This window comes from Ascaphus truei, chromosome 2 (assembly GCF_040206685.1).
Source record: "Ascaphus truei isolate aAscTru1 chromosome 2, aAscTru1.hap1, whole genome shotgun sequence".
Taxonomy (NCBI): Eukaryota; Metazoa; Chordata; class Amphibia; order Anura; family Ascaphidae; genus Ascaphus; species Ascaphus truei.
In genome coordinates this window covers 349,123,265-349,139,283 of record NC_134484.1, presented here as the reverse complement: position 1 = coordinate 349,139,283, position 16,019 = coordinate 349,123,265, and the positions used below count along the sequence as shown (strand labels likewise).

The following is a 16,019-nucleotide window of genomic DNA, read 5'->3' as shown; positions in this document are numbered from 1 at the left end:
ATGTGTCACCTTGTGCCTGAAATATTCATTCACATGGACCCCATATAAGCAAATGCATGGCTGTTCACACAGCTTTTAAGCACAGCATAGGACTAGCAAAGCAAGTCAAACCACTCACCGACAAGTTTCAACCTTAATGGGTCTCATCAGTTTGAGGTTGGTTTATACTTGCTTTGCGATATTTCTAGGCTGGGTAGGTTTACCATATACAATTTAAGTTGTGGTGGGTGAAAAAGGCAACACAAAACCTCCACCGTTAGCATATAGCCAATAAAGAATATCACTTGTGAGCACATTCACATGTCTTAGACAGGTCTGCAACTTATCCATGCTTCATTTTTGCATAGCAAGTGTAACAAGGCTGTCTGTGGGTGGGTTTACTGGCTATGCATTTTAACCCTGGCTGTGCTCAAAGCTGTGACCATGCAGCAAGCTTAAACCTATAGGGAACCATGTTAATGGTTTTGAAGCAAAAGGTGGCACTGTGTGCTCATTTGCATGTCATTTCCCAGAATCCCTTGCTGCAGTGGAAGGGCTGTGTGCGGGGTGATAATGGTGAAAGGCGGGGTTGCAGACCTGTCTAAGACAATGCAAATGAGCATACAGTAATATTTCCATTTGCTATATGCTTTGCTGTGGAGGGTTTTTGTCACTTTTTTGTACCCACCATAACGTAACTAAGTATGGCAAAACCTATCCTTGCTTCATTTTTTTTGCATAGCCAGTATAACCAACCCCACACTGATGAGACTCATTAAGGGTGAAACGGCTGTCTGTGAGTGGGTTTACTGGCTATGCATCTTAACCCAGGCTATGCTCAAATCTGTGACCATGCAGCAAGCTTAAGCCTATAAGGAACCATGTTAATAGTTTTGAAGCAAAAGGTGGCACTGTGTGCTCATTTGCATGTAATTTCCCAGAATCCCTTGCTGCAGTGGAAGTGCTGTGTGCTGGGTGATAATGGTGAAAGGTGGGGTTGCAAACCTGTCTAAGACATGCAAATGAGCATATAGTAATATTTTCATTATATATATATGTATGTATGTATGTATGCCACTTACATTTCAAAGTAACAGCACCTGCTTGTACCTGTTTTTGCTGCCAATCAGAATGTTTGGCGACGCTGATAGGCTGGCCATGCGGCCTTGCTACACAGCAAGCCTATCCGCATCATGGAAGGTTCTGATTGGCCAGCAGCGGCCCCTGACCCCTCTGTGGTCCTTATGCATGCGAGTCCCCGCCAGCCTGACCTTTCACAGCAGGCTCAACCTGTGCCCCTAAGGCACTTCCTTATAAAAGGAGTTAGGGAGTTAAGGAGCGGCTGCCAAATGATGTGGGCTATTATAGCAGTGCGGTGGGGGTTACTTTATTAGTGGGGTTGTGGTTATTACATTATTGGGGTGGGGTTTATTATATTAGTGGATGGGGGTTATTACATTAGAGAGGTTGGGGTTATTATATTAGTGAGATAGTCGTATACAGTATGAGGTGTGTACGGTATATAAGGGGTGTGTGCTTGGTAAAGGAGGGGTGTAGGATGGTATGCAACAATTTACTGTCTAGTTTATTATTCAAGACTACTTTTACATTAATTATACCAGAACATGCATAAACGAAGTGAAACATACTGATCAATGTTAGCAAAATATTTGCATTTTTCTCGTCTCTCACTTTTACCCTTTCAAAGTTTTTCAGCTTCCACAGAAATACAAAGCATACTACAGTACTACAGTATTTGTGTTTCCTGAGCCTTTTATTATGTTGTACACCATCTAGTGGCTAAACATGAGATGTGTTTTTGCTACTAGAGGTAGTCCAAAGTAATTTCTTTCCTGTCACATGTCAGGCATGTACAGAAATGAAACATGACAAAATCATATTGTTGATAAGTTGTTACAAGTAATTATTGTGTGCTTAAGGTAGAATGCATCAGTAACATTCTGACAGAACACATGGAACATTTCTTTTCAGTCCAATATACAATGCAGCAGGGAATAACTAAGAGCACGGAACATGGGCAAGTGATGAATGGGTTCCTTAGTCAGTTGAAGATTATGATAGGGGAAGGCCACTTGAAATCCTTATATTCCTACAAATACATTATTTGGACTTAACTACAGCAATTCCCCCCCTTTCTTCTCATAAAAGCCAGGATTGATAAGGAATGTAGTTAGTGTAGATTACTTATACATCATTCAGAGAGACAGTGTTTATGCATAAATGTAACACATAGAATCTTTACATTAAGCTGACAAAATTATTTTAGCTTAATAAAAACATTTTGTCTGTGACTGCAGTTGTTGTAAACATTTTGAAAGGTTTATTAAAGGGGAAGTGTGCATTTCAGATGTTATTTATTTAACAAATCCACAGCAGCCTATTTGGAATGGTAGCTCTATAAAAGTACATGTATTGTTGACAATGTTGTCTTTTCCTGTGCAAGATGTGTGTTTCCATAGACTATGCTAAAGTGTGCGTGTTTTCCTATTTCCGCATTATACAATTACTAGCAGCTGTCATGTGACTCTTTAAGCCTCTGGCACAGACAACTATACTCTGCTTCAAAGCTTTTGGGGCATCTGTGCAGTTTTTAACCTCTGGACCTTGAACATTATAAATCTCAGTGCTGTTTGCCATATATGGAATACAATGTAACTTTTTGCAGACTTTTGTGTACAAGGGTTTTATATGCTTCTCTAACACTAGAGATGTGCACATTTTTCTCCGAGGTTCACAAATGAGTGAAATTTGCCCTTTGTTTTTCCAGATGATATGCATGCAAATGGCAAGCTTTGCACACACAAAAAACCCACCAAGCATTAAAAAAAAAGTAATTGTGCCAAGTCACACGGCCCTTTATTTACTGCCAATTTTGTACAATTCTGGTAAAGAATGACAAAATTGGTGAAATGTCCTGCTAATCTGTTTTCAAGAATTTCAGAGCCACGTGAACTTCCATGGAAAATAAGGTAGAAAACGCAAAAGTTAAGAGAAATCCATGAAAAATGTTGCACATCTTTCTAATACCTGCATGCAATATAGTAAGAAGTGTGGTAACCCAGTTAACGATGCATCAACGTCCATGCACTATGATGAAAGTTACTTAATTGTTAACTATGCATTACCATGCTTCTTACTATACTACACAGCAACCAAAGGGGTTTTGGTTTAGGATAGATATTGCCTGAAAATAAAAAAAATCCTGTGAGGCTTTTTACATCTGCATAATGATTGAGACCTTTGTTGTCTACAATAATAAGTTGCTTGCGTGCCTGTGCATGTATGTATATATATACAGTAGTTACAATAAAAGCAAATATTAAAGTACAATTTGTTAAAAGTTTTGTATTGCAGTTTGCAAAAGTCCAACAATTTTAGTTGTTTCAAAAATCAGCGTCACAAAACATGGTTGTCAAATAATATAGCCATACAGTGCACAAAGGAATAGTCAAACTATAAATTGCTGCATCCCAAAAAAACACATTTTTTGTGAAAATTGCTTAAACTTCGCTAAAGAGAAGCTAACAACAGCTGTTAATAGTTCCCCAGATAGCCGCAGTTCAGAATGCAAAGCTAGTTCAAGTTCTTTAATAGCTAGTAAAATGTATATTGCTCCAACAGTTTTTTCAACTAATCAACCAAATAGCAAATTTGCTTGAATTTGGCTGCTTCACATGTGAATTCACTTGTGAATATTTATTCGCTACTTGCAGTAAGTGTGTATTGCAAAAATAAAACACGTCAAGTACAACTTCACGGTGTATGTGTAGCCATTGGTGATCTAAGGATAACATTACTCTGTAAGTGACTATCGGCAGTATTTAGGCTGTTAAAATATTATGGTTGGCTCTTTTTGTACTTGTGCCTCTAAACCTCTGTTGATTTTTATCCACCTGACACTAACTTTATATCCAGTGCCATAGTTTGTAAATGTTAAGCCTGGATAAACATAATACAGTATATGAGCTCAGTGGGACAGGGGAATTTAGTTTAATTTCCATTTTATAGTGTTGAGTAAATTGTAAGCACTCATAAAACATCTGACACGCACACACACACACACACACACACACACACACACACACACACACACACACACACACACACACACACACACACACACACACACACACACACACACACACACACTCACACGTTAGCTCAATGATAAGATCATTCTATCTCTTAGATTGTAAGCTATTTGAGGCAGGGATTTCCTTTCCTATTGTCTGATTTTGCAGCACTTATTGAATTATTATAATTCCCTGTACTGTATTCTTTGTGAAGCGCTGAGTACACTTTTGGCGCTATATAAATAAAGACATACAATACAATACAATAAAGAATACTCATCTCAAAAAAATATAGCATGAATTCTTTAAAAATGCCGTTTTTAACATGGGCTTGCTGCAGCATCTGTCTGTGTTGTTAGGTTACATTATTACAAGTGAGGCAAAAGCAAGTCATTTTGGTCAGGTTTTGCCAAACACCTGTTCATTTATCACATCACTAAAATATGAACTTATACGTTCCACTGTCCGTTCATCTTGCCTTATGAACGCCTCGATAAATATGTAAATGACATTAGATGAGAAGGGGACATTTCTCATGCAGGGCACTGGGAAATATGTACACCTATTTCCTGCTGCAGCTTAACACCATGACAATAATGTGCTGGTTGTCTGTGGGAAGTTTCTTAAACACCCAATGCTTCATTTCAAAAGCAGCAGTATATTTTCTTCAACACACAAAGTTTAATGAGAAAGTGAATACATTTGAAACAACGACCTTCTGATGTAACATGAATACTTATTTATGGATGCCATGTACAGTCTCTGAACTGTCAATTAGGACCAATCGTGATTCGGTATACAGTACATACTGGACCCAAAGTGAGAACGTGCACATTTGTTTTGCAGCCCAGAGCTGCTTTACATTGTGGGCCACTCATCCATCTTTAAATAATGAGATAATAAATCATGTGTTTACATTTTCTTTGGTGTTTATGATCCAGTGAAGATTTATACAGCTTGTTGGATATGAAATCTTCCGGTTCTGATTCTTAACCCCCTCACTACCAAGGGATCCTGCAACACCGTGAAATCATTTTAATGTTAAAGCGTTTCGCAAGCCAAACCCACCACTTGTGATAACATCATTTTCAGAAGATAGAACAAAAACACCGATTTTTAAGAATAGTCTTTATCGCTGATTCCCAATAAATGTCACATTGTGTCAACAAATACACCAAAAGAATTTTTTTTTTGGGGGGGGGGGGGGATACAGCAAAGCGCTTTGCACAGTATTCTTATCCCCTAGACCTTGCAAAACTCTTACACTAAAGTGGTAAGTCACCAGTCCCAATAAGCAACACGATGGGATAGAATTTGCTTCCCAATTTAATAAAGGTATATTTACTACACTTTAGTAGCTCATCAAATGTAGCCTCATTTTTACTATCTGCAACGTACTGTACACAGGTCTTGATGAATGCAGCGTTTATGAAGTTGCAGAACTCAAAAAAATAGTTCACCAAAGCATTATGGGTCTTCCAAAAAACTATTTCTCCCAAATAGTAAATGACTGTAGATTTTTTTACCAAATTGTAATTTCAATTGAAAAACACATGTACAAGAAAATGGTAAATGAATATATGTAAGTATGGTACGGTATTATTGTAAAAAAAAACAAAACAAATGAGATGATTGTTGACAAACAAGTTTATAAAAAATGCCGCTGTGATACAATATGTATATTAATATAATTACAGGTATGTGAGGACCAGGAATAGGTTTCAGCTGTGATTATAAAAAGGAGGGAGTTTAAGTCTAAAAATGAATCTAAAAATCTTCCGCTACAAACCCCTGTTTACAATGTTTCATTTTTTATGGGGAAATGCCTTATTATTGTGTATTTGGAGAGTGCCAGCATATTCCTCAGCGTGGTACAGTGGGGAGTACAGATCATTCCAGAAACAGAATGACAGGCAAATACAAATAAGGACACACATGCACATACAGATACAGAGAGGTAAGGAGGGGCCTGCTCGTGAGGGCTTACAATCTAGAGGGAAAAGGGACAATGTTGAAACAGAAAGGTAAAGTTGCTGCTCATTGTGGGATGAAGTGTATCTCAGGAGGGAGACTGGTCCAGCCTGAAAGCTGATCCCATTAAAGTTGGACGGTAGGGTTGTTAGGGGGAGTCACATACAGTAGCATGACGATTGGTCCAGCCACACATCTGGCCCCAATGGGGTTGGAGGGGGGAGTTGGATTTTAAGGGTATGTCAGATATGCTTCCTTGAAAGGTGAGTTTTCAGAGAGTTTTTAAATGTCTGAAAATAGGGGGAGAGTGTGATGGTGCATGGTAGGGAATTCCAGAGTCAGGGGGCAGCACAGGAGAAGTCTTGTACATGGGAGAGAGAGGAGGTGTGATAAGGCAGAAAAAGCAAAGTCGTGGGCAGAACATAGGGAATATTTAAGTATATATTTGGGGATGAGGGCTGAGATTTAAGGGGGGGGGTCAGCTTTGTACAGGTGCAGTCTCAGGATCCTCCAGGGGCGCTCCTTGTGCTGTCCGGCAGCTGCCCGCCGGGATTTTGGATGGATTGGAGTTGGTGCAGGTAGACTAGGGGAATGCCAACTAAGAGAAGGTTAGAGTAGTCAAGACGGGAAAAGAAGAGGATTTTAGTTGTGTCATAAGTGAGAAAAGAGCATAACCTAGTCTGGGCTGGGTCAGGAGAGGATTTCTTTACAATGGGCGCGATGAGTACATGTTTATGGAAATGCCTTTAAATTAGGTGCAACAAATGATGGGCAAAGTGGGTGCACAAAATGCCTCTTTATTATTATACTAACAAAATAATGTAGTCCAGCTCTCTAGTATCAGGTGTGTAAACTCCACTCAAATATATATATATTTTTTTAAATTTGATCTTTTTTGTTAATGTTATTGTTTTTAGTCAAGTCGAAGAACTTCAAAGTTCGTTCATGTTGGAGTCGAACGTTGGAATTTGTGATTCCGAGCGCGCTATGAGCCGAACCCCGAAATAGGTCCAATTGTTTTTTGTTTTTTTAATAAACTGCGTGAACTTCTAGGTTTGAGAACAAAAAGCTCGCAAAAGCAAACATTTTGAAAAAAAGGTAAAAACATTTTCCTGCTTATTTTGTTTTGTTTTCCTCTATATTTTTTTTTACAAAACCAATTAAGTTCCGGCAAAACCAAACCACTGGTGAAAGTGCCCACTGGAGATGTGTAAATAGTTGGCAAAAACAGTTTGCATATCAGGGATTTATGAGCCTTCCAAGTCACCTTACCAATCGGCAAGTCACAATGGTCATGTGACCTAGTTTTTTTCCTTTGTTTTAAAAAAAAACAAAAAAAAAACAAACTCAACCAACAATTCATCAAATTGTGACATTTCTGTGAAATTTGAATAAAAGGCCAAACATTTTGCACCCTTTCTATAACAATAACACCCGGAAAATTTTAGTAAAATGTCCACAAATTTTGAAAAAAAAACAACAACCTGTGAACCATATCCTGAACAGTTTCACACCTCTACTGCCCACGCACAAAGATTAAGGGAAAAAAGCCAACATTTAGAATTTCATGCTCTGGAATTGGAAGGAAGATATATCTTAAAATGGAAATTTTGCACTGTATATTCATACTTTTATACCCTTCCAGTACACAAAGACTGTCTCCTAGGTATAATGTAAAAAAAAAAAAGCTTTCCCTCTTAAAACCAAATTCACCTATTGACACTGACCTGTTTAAGGAAACTCTAAGTATTTTTATAACTTTACAATACTTGTTAGTGTCGCCTGAAATGTAGGACTTATTCATTCTGTGCCACGCCACTATTTGTGTGATGTCATGGGGAGTTGGGCAGGACTTGCCTTTCACTATAACAGGAAGATGGGACGAAGCCTCTTTTCTCCTCCCTCCCCCCCTTCTCTTGCTTCTGTCATTTGAGGAGGAGGGGGACGTGTATAATAAGGGTGACATCCTCTATGAAGCACAAACAAACAGTCACTGGGATAGGTTTATAATAAATGGAAAAAGGGTCATATTTCTGTCATTATTTGTTAGACAAAGCTAATTACATCGTTTACAAGATGCTTTTCTTTGTACGTAAGTGTGACTGCGCCTATAAAGTAACCCTTGCCAGTTCTGCCTTGAAGGTCTTAGCCCATAGTGCTAATGAACTGTTATTGCCCAAGTGGTGGTGTTTTAGTGCAAGGGGTGCAAACTGGGGAGGGTGCAAGATTTTCTGGGCGGGACGGGACACAGTGGTTACAGAGGACCCGCGCTTCCCCAAAGGCGTTTACATTAGATGTCGGATATCGTGTGAGGCCTCTGTAACTTTACTTACCTTAACTTTCAGGCGGCGCGTCGCCATGGCAACCCGGTGTCAAATGTCACCGCGGGGGTCACGTGATGTCGTGTTGCCATGGCAACGTGGCATCACATGACCCTGCAGCGTCATTTAACGCCTAAGCCGAGTTCAGGGGGTAGAGGGGGTGGGGTCGAGAGCAGGCAGGCGGGGCGCAGGGAGAAGAGTTTTCGCACCCCTGTTTTAGTGTAAGGGGCAGTAAGAGGGTACTGTATTTCATGTGTGAGTGTGTCAGCATCTGAAATCACTGAAGCCTCCATTAACATGTTTTGGTCTCTACTTAGAAGCAGCTTTGAACATCTGGAAGTATATAGCCTTAATCGGTTTCACCTTGCCTTCCGTGATGTCCATTTCCATGAGCATACCAAATAGGAAATACATCCTTAATTGTCATTCTCATTACCCGATGCAGATTAAACACACAATACCTCATTTCTGTAAAATACGGAGGACATCGTACGTGATCTGCAAATTGAGCTTAAAGCTCGAAGGTGTTTGAAATTCCGGCGTGAAGGCAGAAGCAGAAAATGCTGATTAACCAGATGTTATACTGCCGGCTGTAAAATTGAGACTGCGTGTCTTCTAACAATTTATTGCCACACATTCTTAAGGTCTCGTGGCTTTGCTTTCTAAGATCTGTGGGTGTAAGCTTTAGGCTGTGTGCTTCAGCAGCATGGACATCAACATTGAACAAATAATTGCGCTTTTTAAAAAAAATTATTTAAACAAAATTATTAGAAGGTTTATCTTTTTACCTTGTGCAAAAATATATTTTTTTTTTGCCCCGGCGTGACCTTTAAAACACCCACAGCATTCTCCCTATTGTATTTTCTGCACATACAGTATCTGACCCACGGGGGTCCTGGCTTTGAACCACACTGGTCTCGTCACTGGGATTATTTTTTTTAATCCAGAAGACATTCACGTCTGAAAACCCTGCCCTTTTGTGAAGTAAAAAAATGCCACGTGTCCTGGCCCATGAATGATGGGAATACACGCCATAATTATGTTTTTTTTGTATTGATAGGCTCGCCGAGAGTCATACTGCATACTGCAATAGTCCATTCTTATGTCATTTAAGTGCAGGGGTGCCAAGTCCCTGCTACTTTAAGCTACATATGTATCGAGCTTTATTTTGCCACTGATCACGCGAAATATTGCGTTATAATGTAACATATCGCAGCGTTTCCATAGGATTCAATGACCGTGATCACGGGAAATATAACACAATATCCCACCCTAACGTGTCAGCGGTAACAATGACCCAGGCTACATCTGCAAGTGTACGTACTGCATCCTAAAGGGAGCACGGAGAAAGCTCACAGAGGTGGCAGACTTTTTCCACCTTAAGACCATGTCGTTTCTGGTTATATGAATGAGACAATCATGGCATTCAACTCTAAATGAAGATATAAACTCAGAAACATTATATCAGACACACATTCCCAAGCTTTTATATGTATATAAAGATTTAAACCGGGCAGGGATGGATGCACGCAACAATTGCCAAGAGCAGCTTCTACTTCTAGATAAATGACTCCTGATGGCAGGAGTACTGTTTTGATCAATTTTGATACTACAATGTCCTTTGCTACCAGTCCTGAATGATAGTAAATCCTATTCTGAGTGCTGCTATAATATGGTAAAGTAAGTGTTATGACACCTCTACATCTTGATAGTATTACTGACAGGGGAAAGAAGCATTGTGTTAGTAATTACCGAACATTGTCACGGGCTGACTGCAGGCCTCTTGCTAGTGATAACAGAATAAACGCATAATGCAGCTTTATAGCTCATGATTAATAGAAAATAATTACACGTCCTCAAAAGGGATGCAATATTTCTTGTAAATTGACTAAAAAGGTTTCCTGCAGCTTCCAGGACTCTTCATTATTTTATCAGTCTTTCAGAAGTATATTCACTCGCCTATGTTAGCTTTTCAGACCATGTTAAGAGCTGAATGCAGTGAGGTATACCAGATGTAGGCTTCGAGCTTGGGATCTTATATGGACTCATAGCACACATATGGCTAAACGCAGCAATCAACCATTTGAAGTAGCCCGTTATTTTATGCCATTTTTAGCACACTTTTATGTAATACTGTAAGTCATTATTTTCTATGTTATTCTATTGGAGTATTTGCAGGCTCTGGGCTGGTACTGTATATAATACAGCCAAGATGTTTTTTTTTTGTTTGTTTTTTTTTTTTTTTTTTCAAAGACAGAATTGTTTTGTTGAGCAAATTTGTATAATATTACTTCAAAGACAATATATATATATATATATATATATATATATATATATATATATATATATATATATATATATATATATATATACAGTATATATATATATATATATATAAATATATATATATATATATATATATATATATATATATATATATATATATATATATATACAGTATATATATATATATATATATATATAGTGGTTGACAAATCACCAAAAAATCTACTCGCCACACAAAAAAATCTACTCACCACCTAGTACCAAACGTGTGCTGCTTGGGCCAATATTTACTCGCCCGGGGGTTAAATCCACTCGCCCGGGGCGAGCAAATATATAGGTTTGTCGAACACTGTATATATATATATATATATAAAAAACTGGATCTTTTTGAAAGAGTTTTTTTTTTTTTTTATTGTTGGTTGTTATCTCGCCTAAATGTATTGCCATTTTATTATTTGGGCTAAGGTGCTATTCCCCTTACTCCTTTTTTTTTCTATTTTATGGTAAGTAAGTCCCCAGTGGTCATATAGCCACAGGATAACTTCTAGTGCACTGTAAGTCGCACTGACACACATACTGTAGGACTGATGCATTACAAGTGGGAAAACAGAAGTAGTGAAGCTGCCGGTGGCATCTAGTTCTATCCCGGAATGGGTGTAATTTAGGACAACTACAGAAGCAGTGATAATACTTAATTTTATTAACGGAATCTATCTTGGGAGCCAGGATGACTTCTACCAGAGCATGTTAAAAACCTAAATACAAATAATTGAATGATTGGAATTGGAATTGCTTTTAAACTATGTATTACAGTATTTGGTATTTAGGGATCACAATGTTTTATGACATCGGGGTATTATAAAATGGGGACAAGATTGATGAGTTCAGGACCTGCCAGCACAGCAGTGTGAATTAAAACCCAGCAGCTCCTCTCCGAGTGCAGTTTTAATAGACACAATTTCACTATCATTTTAGGTCATCCCACCTAGTTCAAAGGCGTGCGCAATGTCACCAGGAATTACTCGGTTAGTGTCCACACACCAAGCTGCCTTCCAAATCCTTTGAGAAATGAGGTTGCAACTAGGTAGAATGAGGCCTTCCAGCTCATTAGTTTTAATTACTCTTGTTACCTTCCTAATGCGAGGGACCTTATTTTTTTTTTAACTCATTCTGAGGTGCCGAGGTGCCGCTATAACACATTTCCACTTCAAATTGGAGCTCATTTTCATCGCATCCCAAAACGAGTTCTTAAAACAGCATCTAGCCTAATGGGAAAAGGTCAGGTGTACGATGTGCTGCCTATTTTCATGATGTCATTGGTGTTGTGGCTGGGTGTTCTCCTGCAGGTAGGTTTCATGGGCACATGTACAAATCTCATAATTACAGCATTTATTGAAGGCTTTGTTCTTTCATTTTGTCTGCTATTGTAATATGAATGATGTACCTACTGTACACATTTTACGTGTGACTTTTTAATGGTGTTTATGGACTGTTTCTGCATGCCTGCTAATTGGCACAATTACATTACAACTTTAATGACTTGCTGGTAAATAGTTATTATTCATCAAGCACAGGCCATTGAGTAGGGTGAAGGAAGGAGAAGCTTACCAAGTTCATAAAAGGGGAAGCAAACGTACAAGGTTAGTGTTTAATGTAAACACAAATATAGTTAGGCATAATTACCCACATTAACACTGGTTTACACAAGAAATAGCGCAGAAAAGATTGCACGGGTTAAACGGATAAGACACGTTTTACCATTGTTTTAAATGGAGCTGCGGTATTTTTTAGATAAATATCGAGGTAGATAACATTGCATTGGGTTAATGGTGCAAAAACATCTGCTTCATTTGTAGCATTATAAATGACCCGTTCAATAAATATTTCTTCCTCTTATCACTAAGACAACTGATCTTGGCTCCTGTGTAAGCAAAAAAAATACATGCCATTTGTATTTACGTGGTTTATATGTATTTGTTAAATATGGTAAGCACACTGTTAGATCAAGCTAAACAATTTATATCACAATGTTATTTGTAATCCTGGTGTTGCTTGTCAATTAGGATATAGAGGTAACACTTTATCTAATAATATGGATTGTACATACCTATGGATCTCATTTGGGTGTTTTTATTTACTTACAATATTCAGAAATGTAAAAATGAGAGATCCATGTAAAACTAAAACTATTCAAAGAAGTTTGCAGTACTTGGAGTTAGAATATAAATAAAGACTTACCTTGAATTGGCAGATCACACAAAAATTACACAGCAAAGTTTCAGGCCTCCATGGCCTTGTCTCAAGCGGAAGCACCATGGGGGCCTGAAACATTGCGGTGTATTTTTATATTATATTCCAAGCAAGGAGTGGCCAACTCCAGTCCTCAAGGGCTACCAAACAGGTCAGGTTTTTAGGCCATCCCTGCTTTAGCACATGTGGCTCAGTTGAAGACTGCTGAAGCAGGCATATCCTGAAAACCTGACCTGTTGGTGGCCCTTGAGGACTGGAGTGTGCCACCCCTGTACTAAGTGCGGTGGACTTCTTAGAAGTGTTCTAGTTTTACACTCTGTGGGAGTTTTGTTGGCTCTCCCTAAGTCCTACCTGCGCCTTTTACATTGAAATGTGCACACTATATGCGATTGTTTTTCTATCATATGAACCTGGTCCAACTGCAGAATTATTATTGATGTAAATATGGAAAATTAGTTGTTGGTCATTTCCCTGCACCTAACACATCTGTCTGTCTGTCTGTCTGATTACCATTTCTTATTTACTTCTATAAATCTAGTAAACTATTTGGGTGTAACTATGTTCTTCCTAGTTGACTAGCATGTTAAGTATTGTTGCTTATTACGAAGTATACTCAGCAATGCGTTGCAATGGGAGTATAATAAGAGGACAGTGATTTGCACGATCTCTAGCAGAAAAAAAAAAAGCTGACATTGCAAATGATCACAAACGGACATATCAGGTAAAAGATCACTGCTCAAAGGAACATGAGGAAGAAGCTAAAGGCAGTGAAGAGCACGAGCGACAGCTTGATCAAATATACTTGCTCTTTACAAGTACAGCACCTGATAAATTGTATCACAAATCAATGGCATTGTAGGTAGAATGGATTGGTCGAAACGTGTAATGAGCCATTGAAGCAGTGGCATATTGAAAATAAAACGAAGCTGCTAATTCCTTCATTGCTAGAGGCACAGCCTTGTGTTGGTACTGCATGGGTTAACCCTGCTCTCCTCCCCTTATTTGTATATATTTAACCATTTGTTTCAGGATCTATGTCAAGCGTTTCAAGACAAAAGTTTATAAGAGCAGGTGTCATTTTAAACACGGGTCTTGTTGCCGTGATTGGAAGACCTCACATGGGGCAAAAACATTTCAAAGTAGCTTTGCATGAAACGATATTACATGTGTGCCAGGCAAAAGGTTAATACTGCGTCTTGTTTTGAATTAGGAGTACAGTATCTATGGCTGGTGGGTAGGAGAAATGAAGGGAAGCATTGGCTTGGTGCCTAAAGCATACATAATGGAGATGTATGATATTTGAGAGGCCTGGGTAAGTACATTTTAATCCAATCTACCATAATGGCTCATGTGTTCTCCTGTTCTCTGTTTTATAAGCATTTCCTTCCTAAAACCTCTGCAGCAGTTATATTAACTTAAAGACTGTGGCAAAAAATAGCTTTAACACTTTAATTAATACTGCTCCATTAGTTGTCTGCATGCAATAGCCCCCCACATTGCGTTTCTTCAGCGTGCTACTGTACATTGCCGTGAATCAGACATTTCTGCCTCCAATACTATGATCTTTATGATGTATGATAAAACTAATGCGGTGTATTTGATTTTTCACTGCTATTTTCCTTTTTATTCACTAGGAAACATCTTTAATTAGAAGCACCGGGAGAATAACACAAGTCGCGAACAACATTTCATTAACAAATGTGTGCAATATAACCATATTTTTTTAGGAGGGTTTGCGTATTAAATGACATGTTTTTTTTTTTTTAGCAGAGCTAGCAAATAATTATACATAGATAAAAAGAATGACTTGCACATACGTATTATGTTAGCGTGTATTTCAACTCTGTTCTGGTTGAGCCTATTTTGCAACTCATTAGAGGCCCTACCAACATCCAAAATATGAGAGATGTCTCTCAGTGCAAAGCAATAAACAGGACAGACATGTTTAATGTAGGGTGACATTTGGAACTAATACTGCCATGACTTTTTATTGTACCTTTTCCAAGAAGAAATTGATGGTAAAGATATTTTTCAAATATTTTCTGGTTGCATATCTAAACACTTAATTTGTGCTAATGACATACTTTTTTTTGCATGTAGGGCTAGAGCTTGATGCTTGCGAGTAGTAATGTCGTATTATTTTGCTCGACGTTTAAGGAAAAGGGGAATTTCATCTTTTTCTTGATATTTCCTACAACAACCACATATCAGGAGAGAGAAAAAAAAATATCTATGCATTTTATATATGTCAACCAAAATATATTTTAATAATAGGAGGTGCAGAACTATCCCAACTGTGTTTGCACATTTTTTGAGCTATTTCGCCAAGCTTATCAGGGCGAAAAAAATAGCGAAATCAGTAAGAGACCTATTTAGTAGAGTACCCATTTAAATTCAATATTCACTCACTGACACTCTCTCCCTCCCAAACCCTATGTCAGGATCTGGATCAGGGTTTCAAAATAAAAAATAACTTGCAAATTTTTTATTTTTTTGGCACAAAATCATGGGTTAATTTTGCACGGTTTGCAAAGGGCTCCAAACATTTTGCACATCTCTCTCTAGTAATACAGGCTGGTGCACTGTGTTAAGTGGCCAGCAGATGGCAGATGTTTGACATAAATGACAAAACTAAAATCTTGCAGCCCTTCCCCCTACAAGTTACTTGATAGGTACACAGAAACATGTTCATTCACCACTAAAAATTATTGATAGTCCTTTCTCTTGATGCCCAGGAGAGGGAGTTCTTTACCAACTGATCAATATAATGGCCTGGCCTTTGGTTCCGGTCTAATTGACAAGTAAAAGACAGTGTATCTTTTTTTATTTAATGCTCCAACACACACATTAGATTTAATTCTGATATATATATATATATATATATATATATATATATATATATATATATATATATATATATATATATATATATATATATATATATATATATATATATATATATATATATATATATATATATATATTCTTTATTGGCTATATGCTAACGGTGGAGGTTTTTTGTTGCCTTTTTCACCCACCATAACTTAAAATGTATATGGTGTGTGTATATATATATATATATATAATCAAAAAATAAATAGATGATACCGTTCTGTGG

The 16,019-nt window shown here is 37.9% G+C and overlaps 1 protein-coding gene across 1 annotated transcript in view; it reads left to right on the top strand.

The window, feature by feature from the left end:
• The window catches only part of SKAP2 (src kinase associated phosphoprotein 2), a 325,224-nt gene extending 309,425 nt beyond the window's left edge, over positions 1 to 15,799 (top strand). Inside the window, exons 12-13 of the mRNA XM_075586827.1 lie at positions 14,112 to 14,213; positions 14,536 to 15,799. Coding sequence (XP_075442942.1) covers positions 14,112 to 14,204 — 93 coding nt within the window. The 3' untranslated portion in view covers positions 14,205 to 14,213; positions 14,536 to 15,799. The remainder of the gene's footprint in view (positions 1 to 14,111; positions 14,214 to 14,535) is intronic.
• The last annotated feature ends 220 nt before the right edge of the window (positions 15,800 to 16,019 follow it).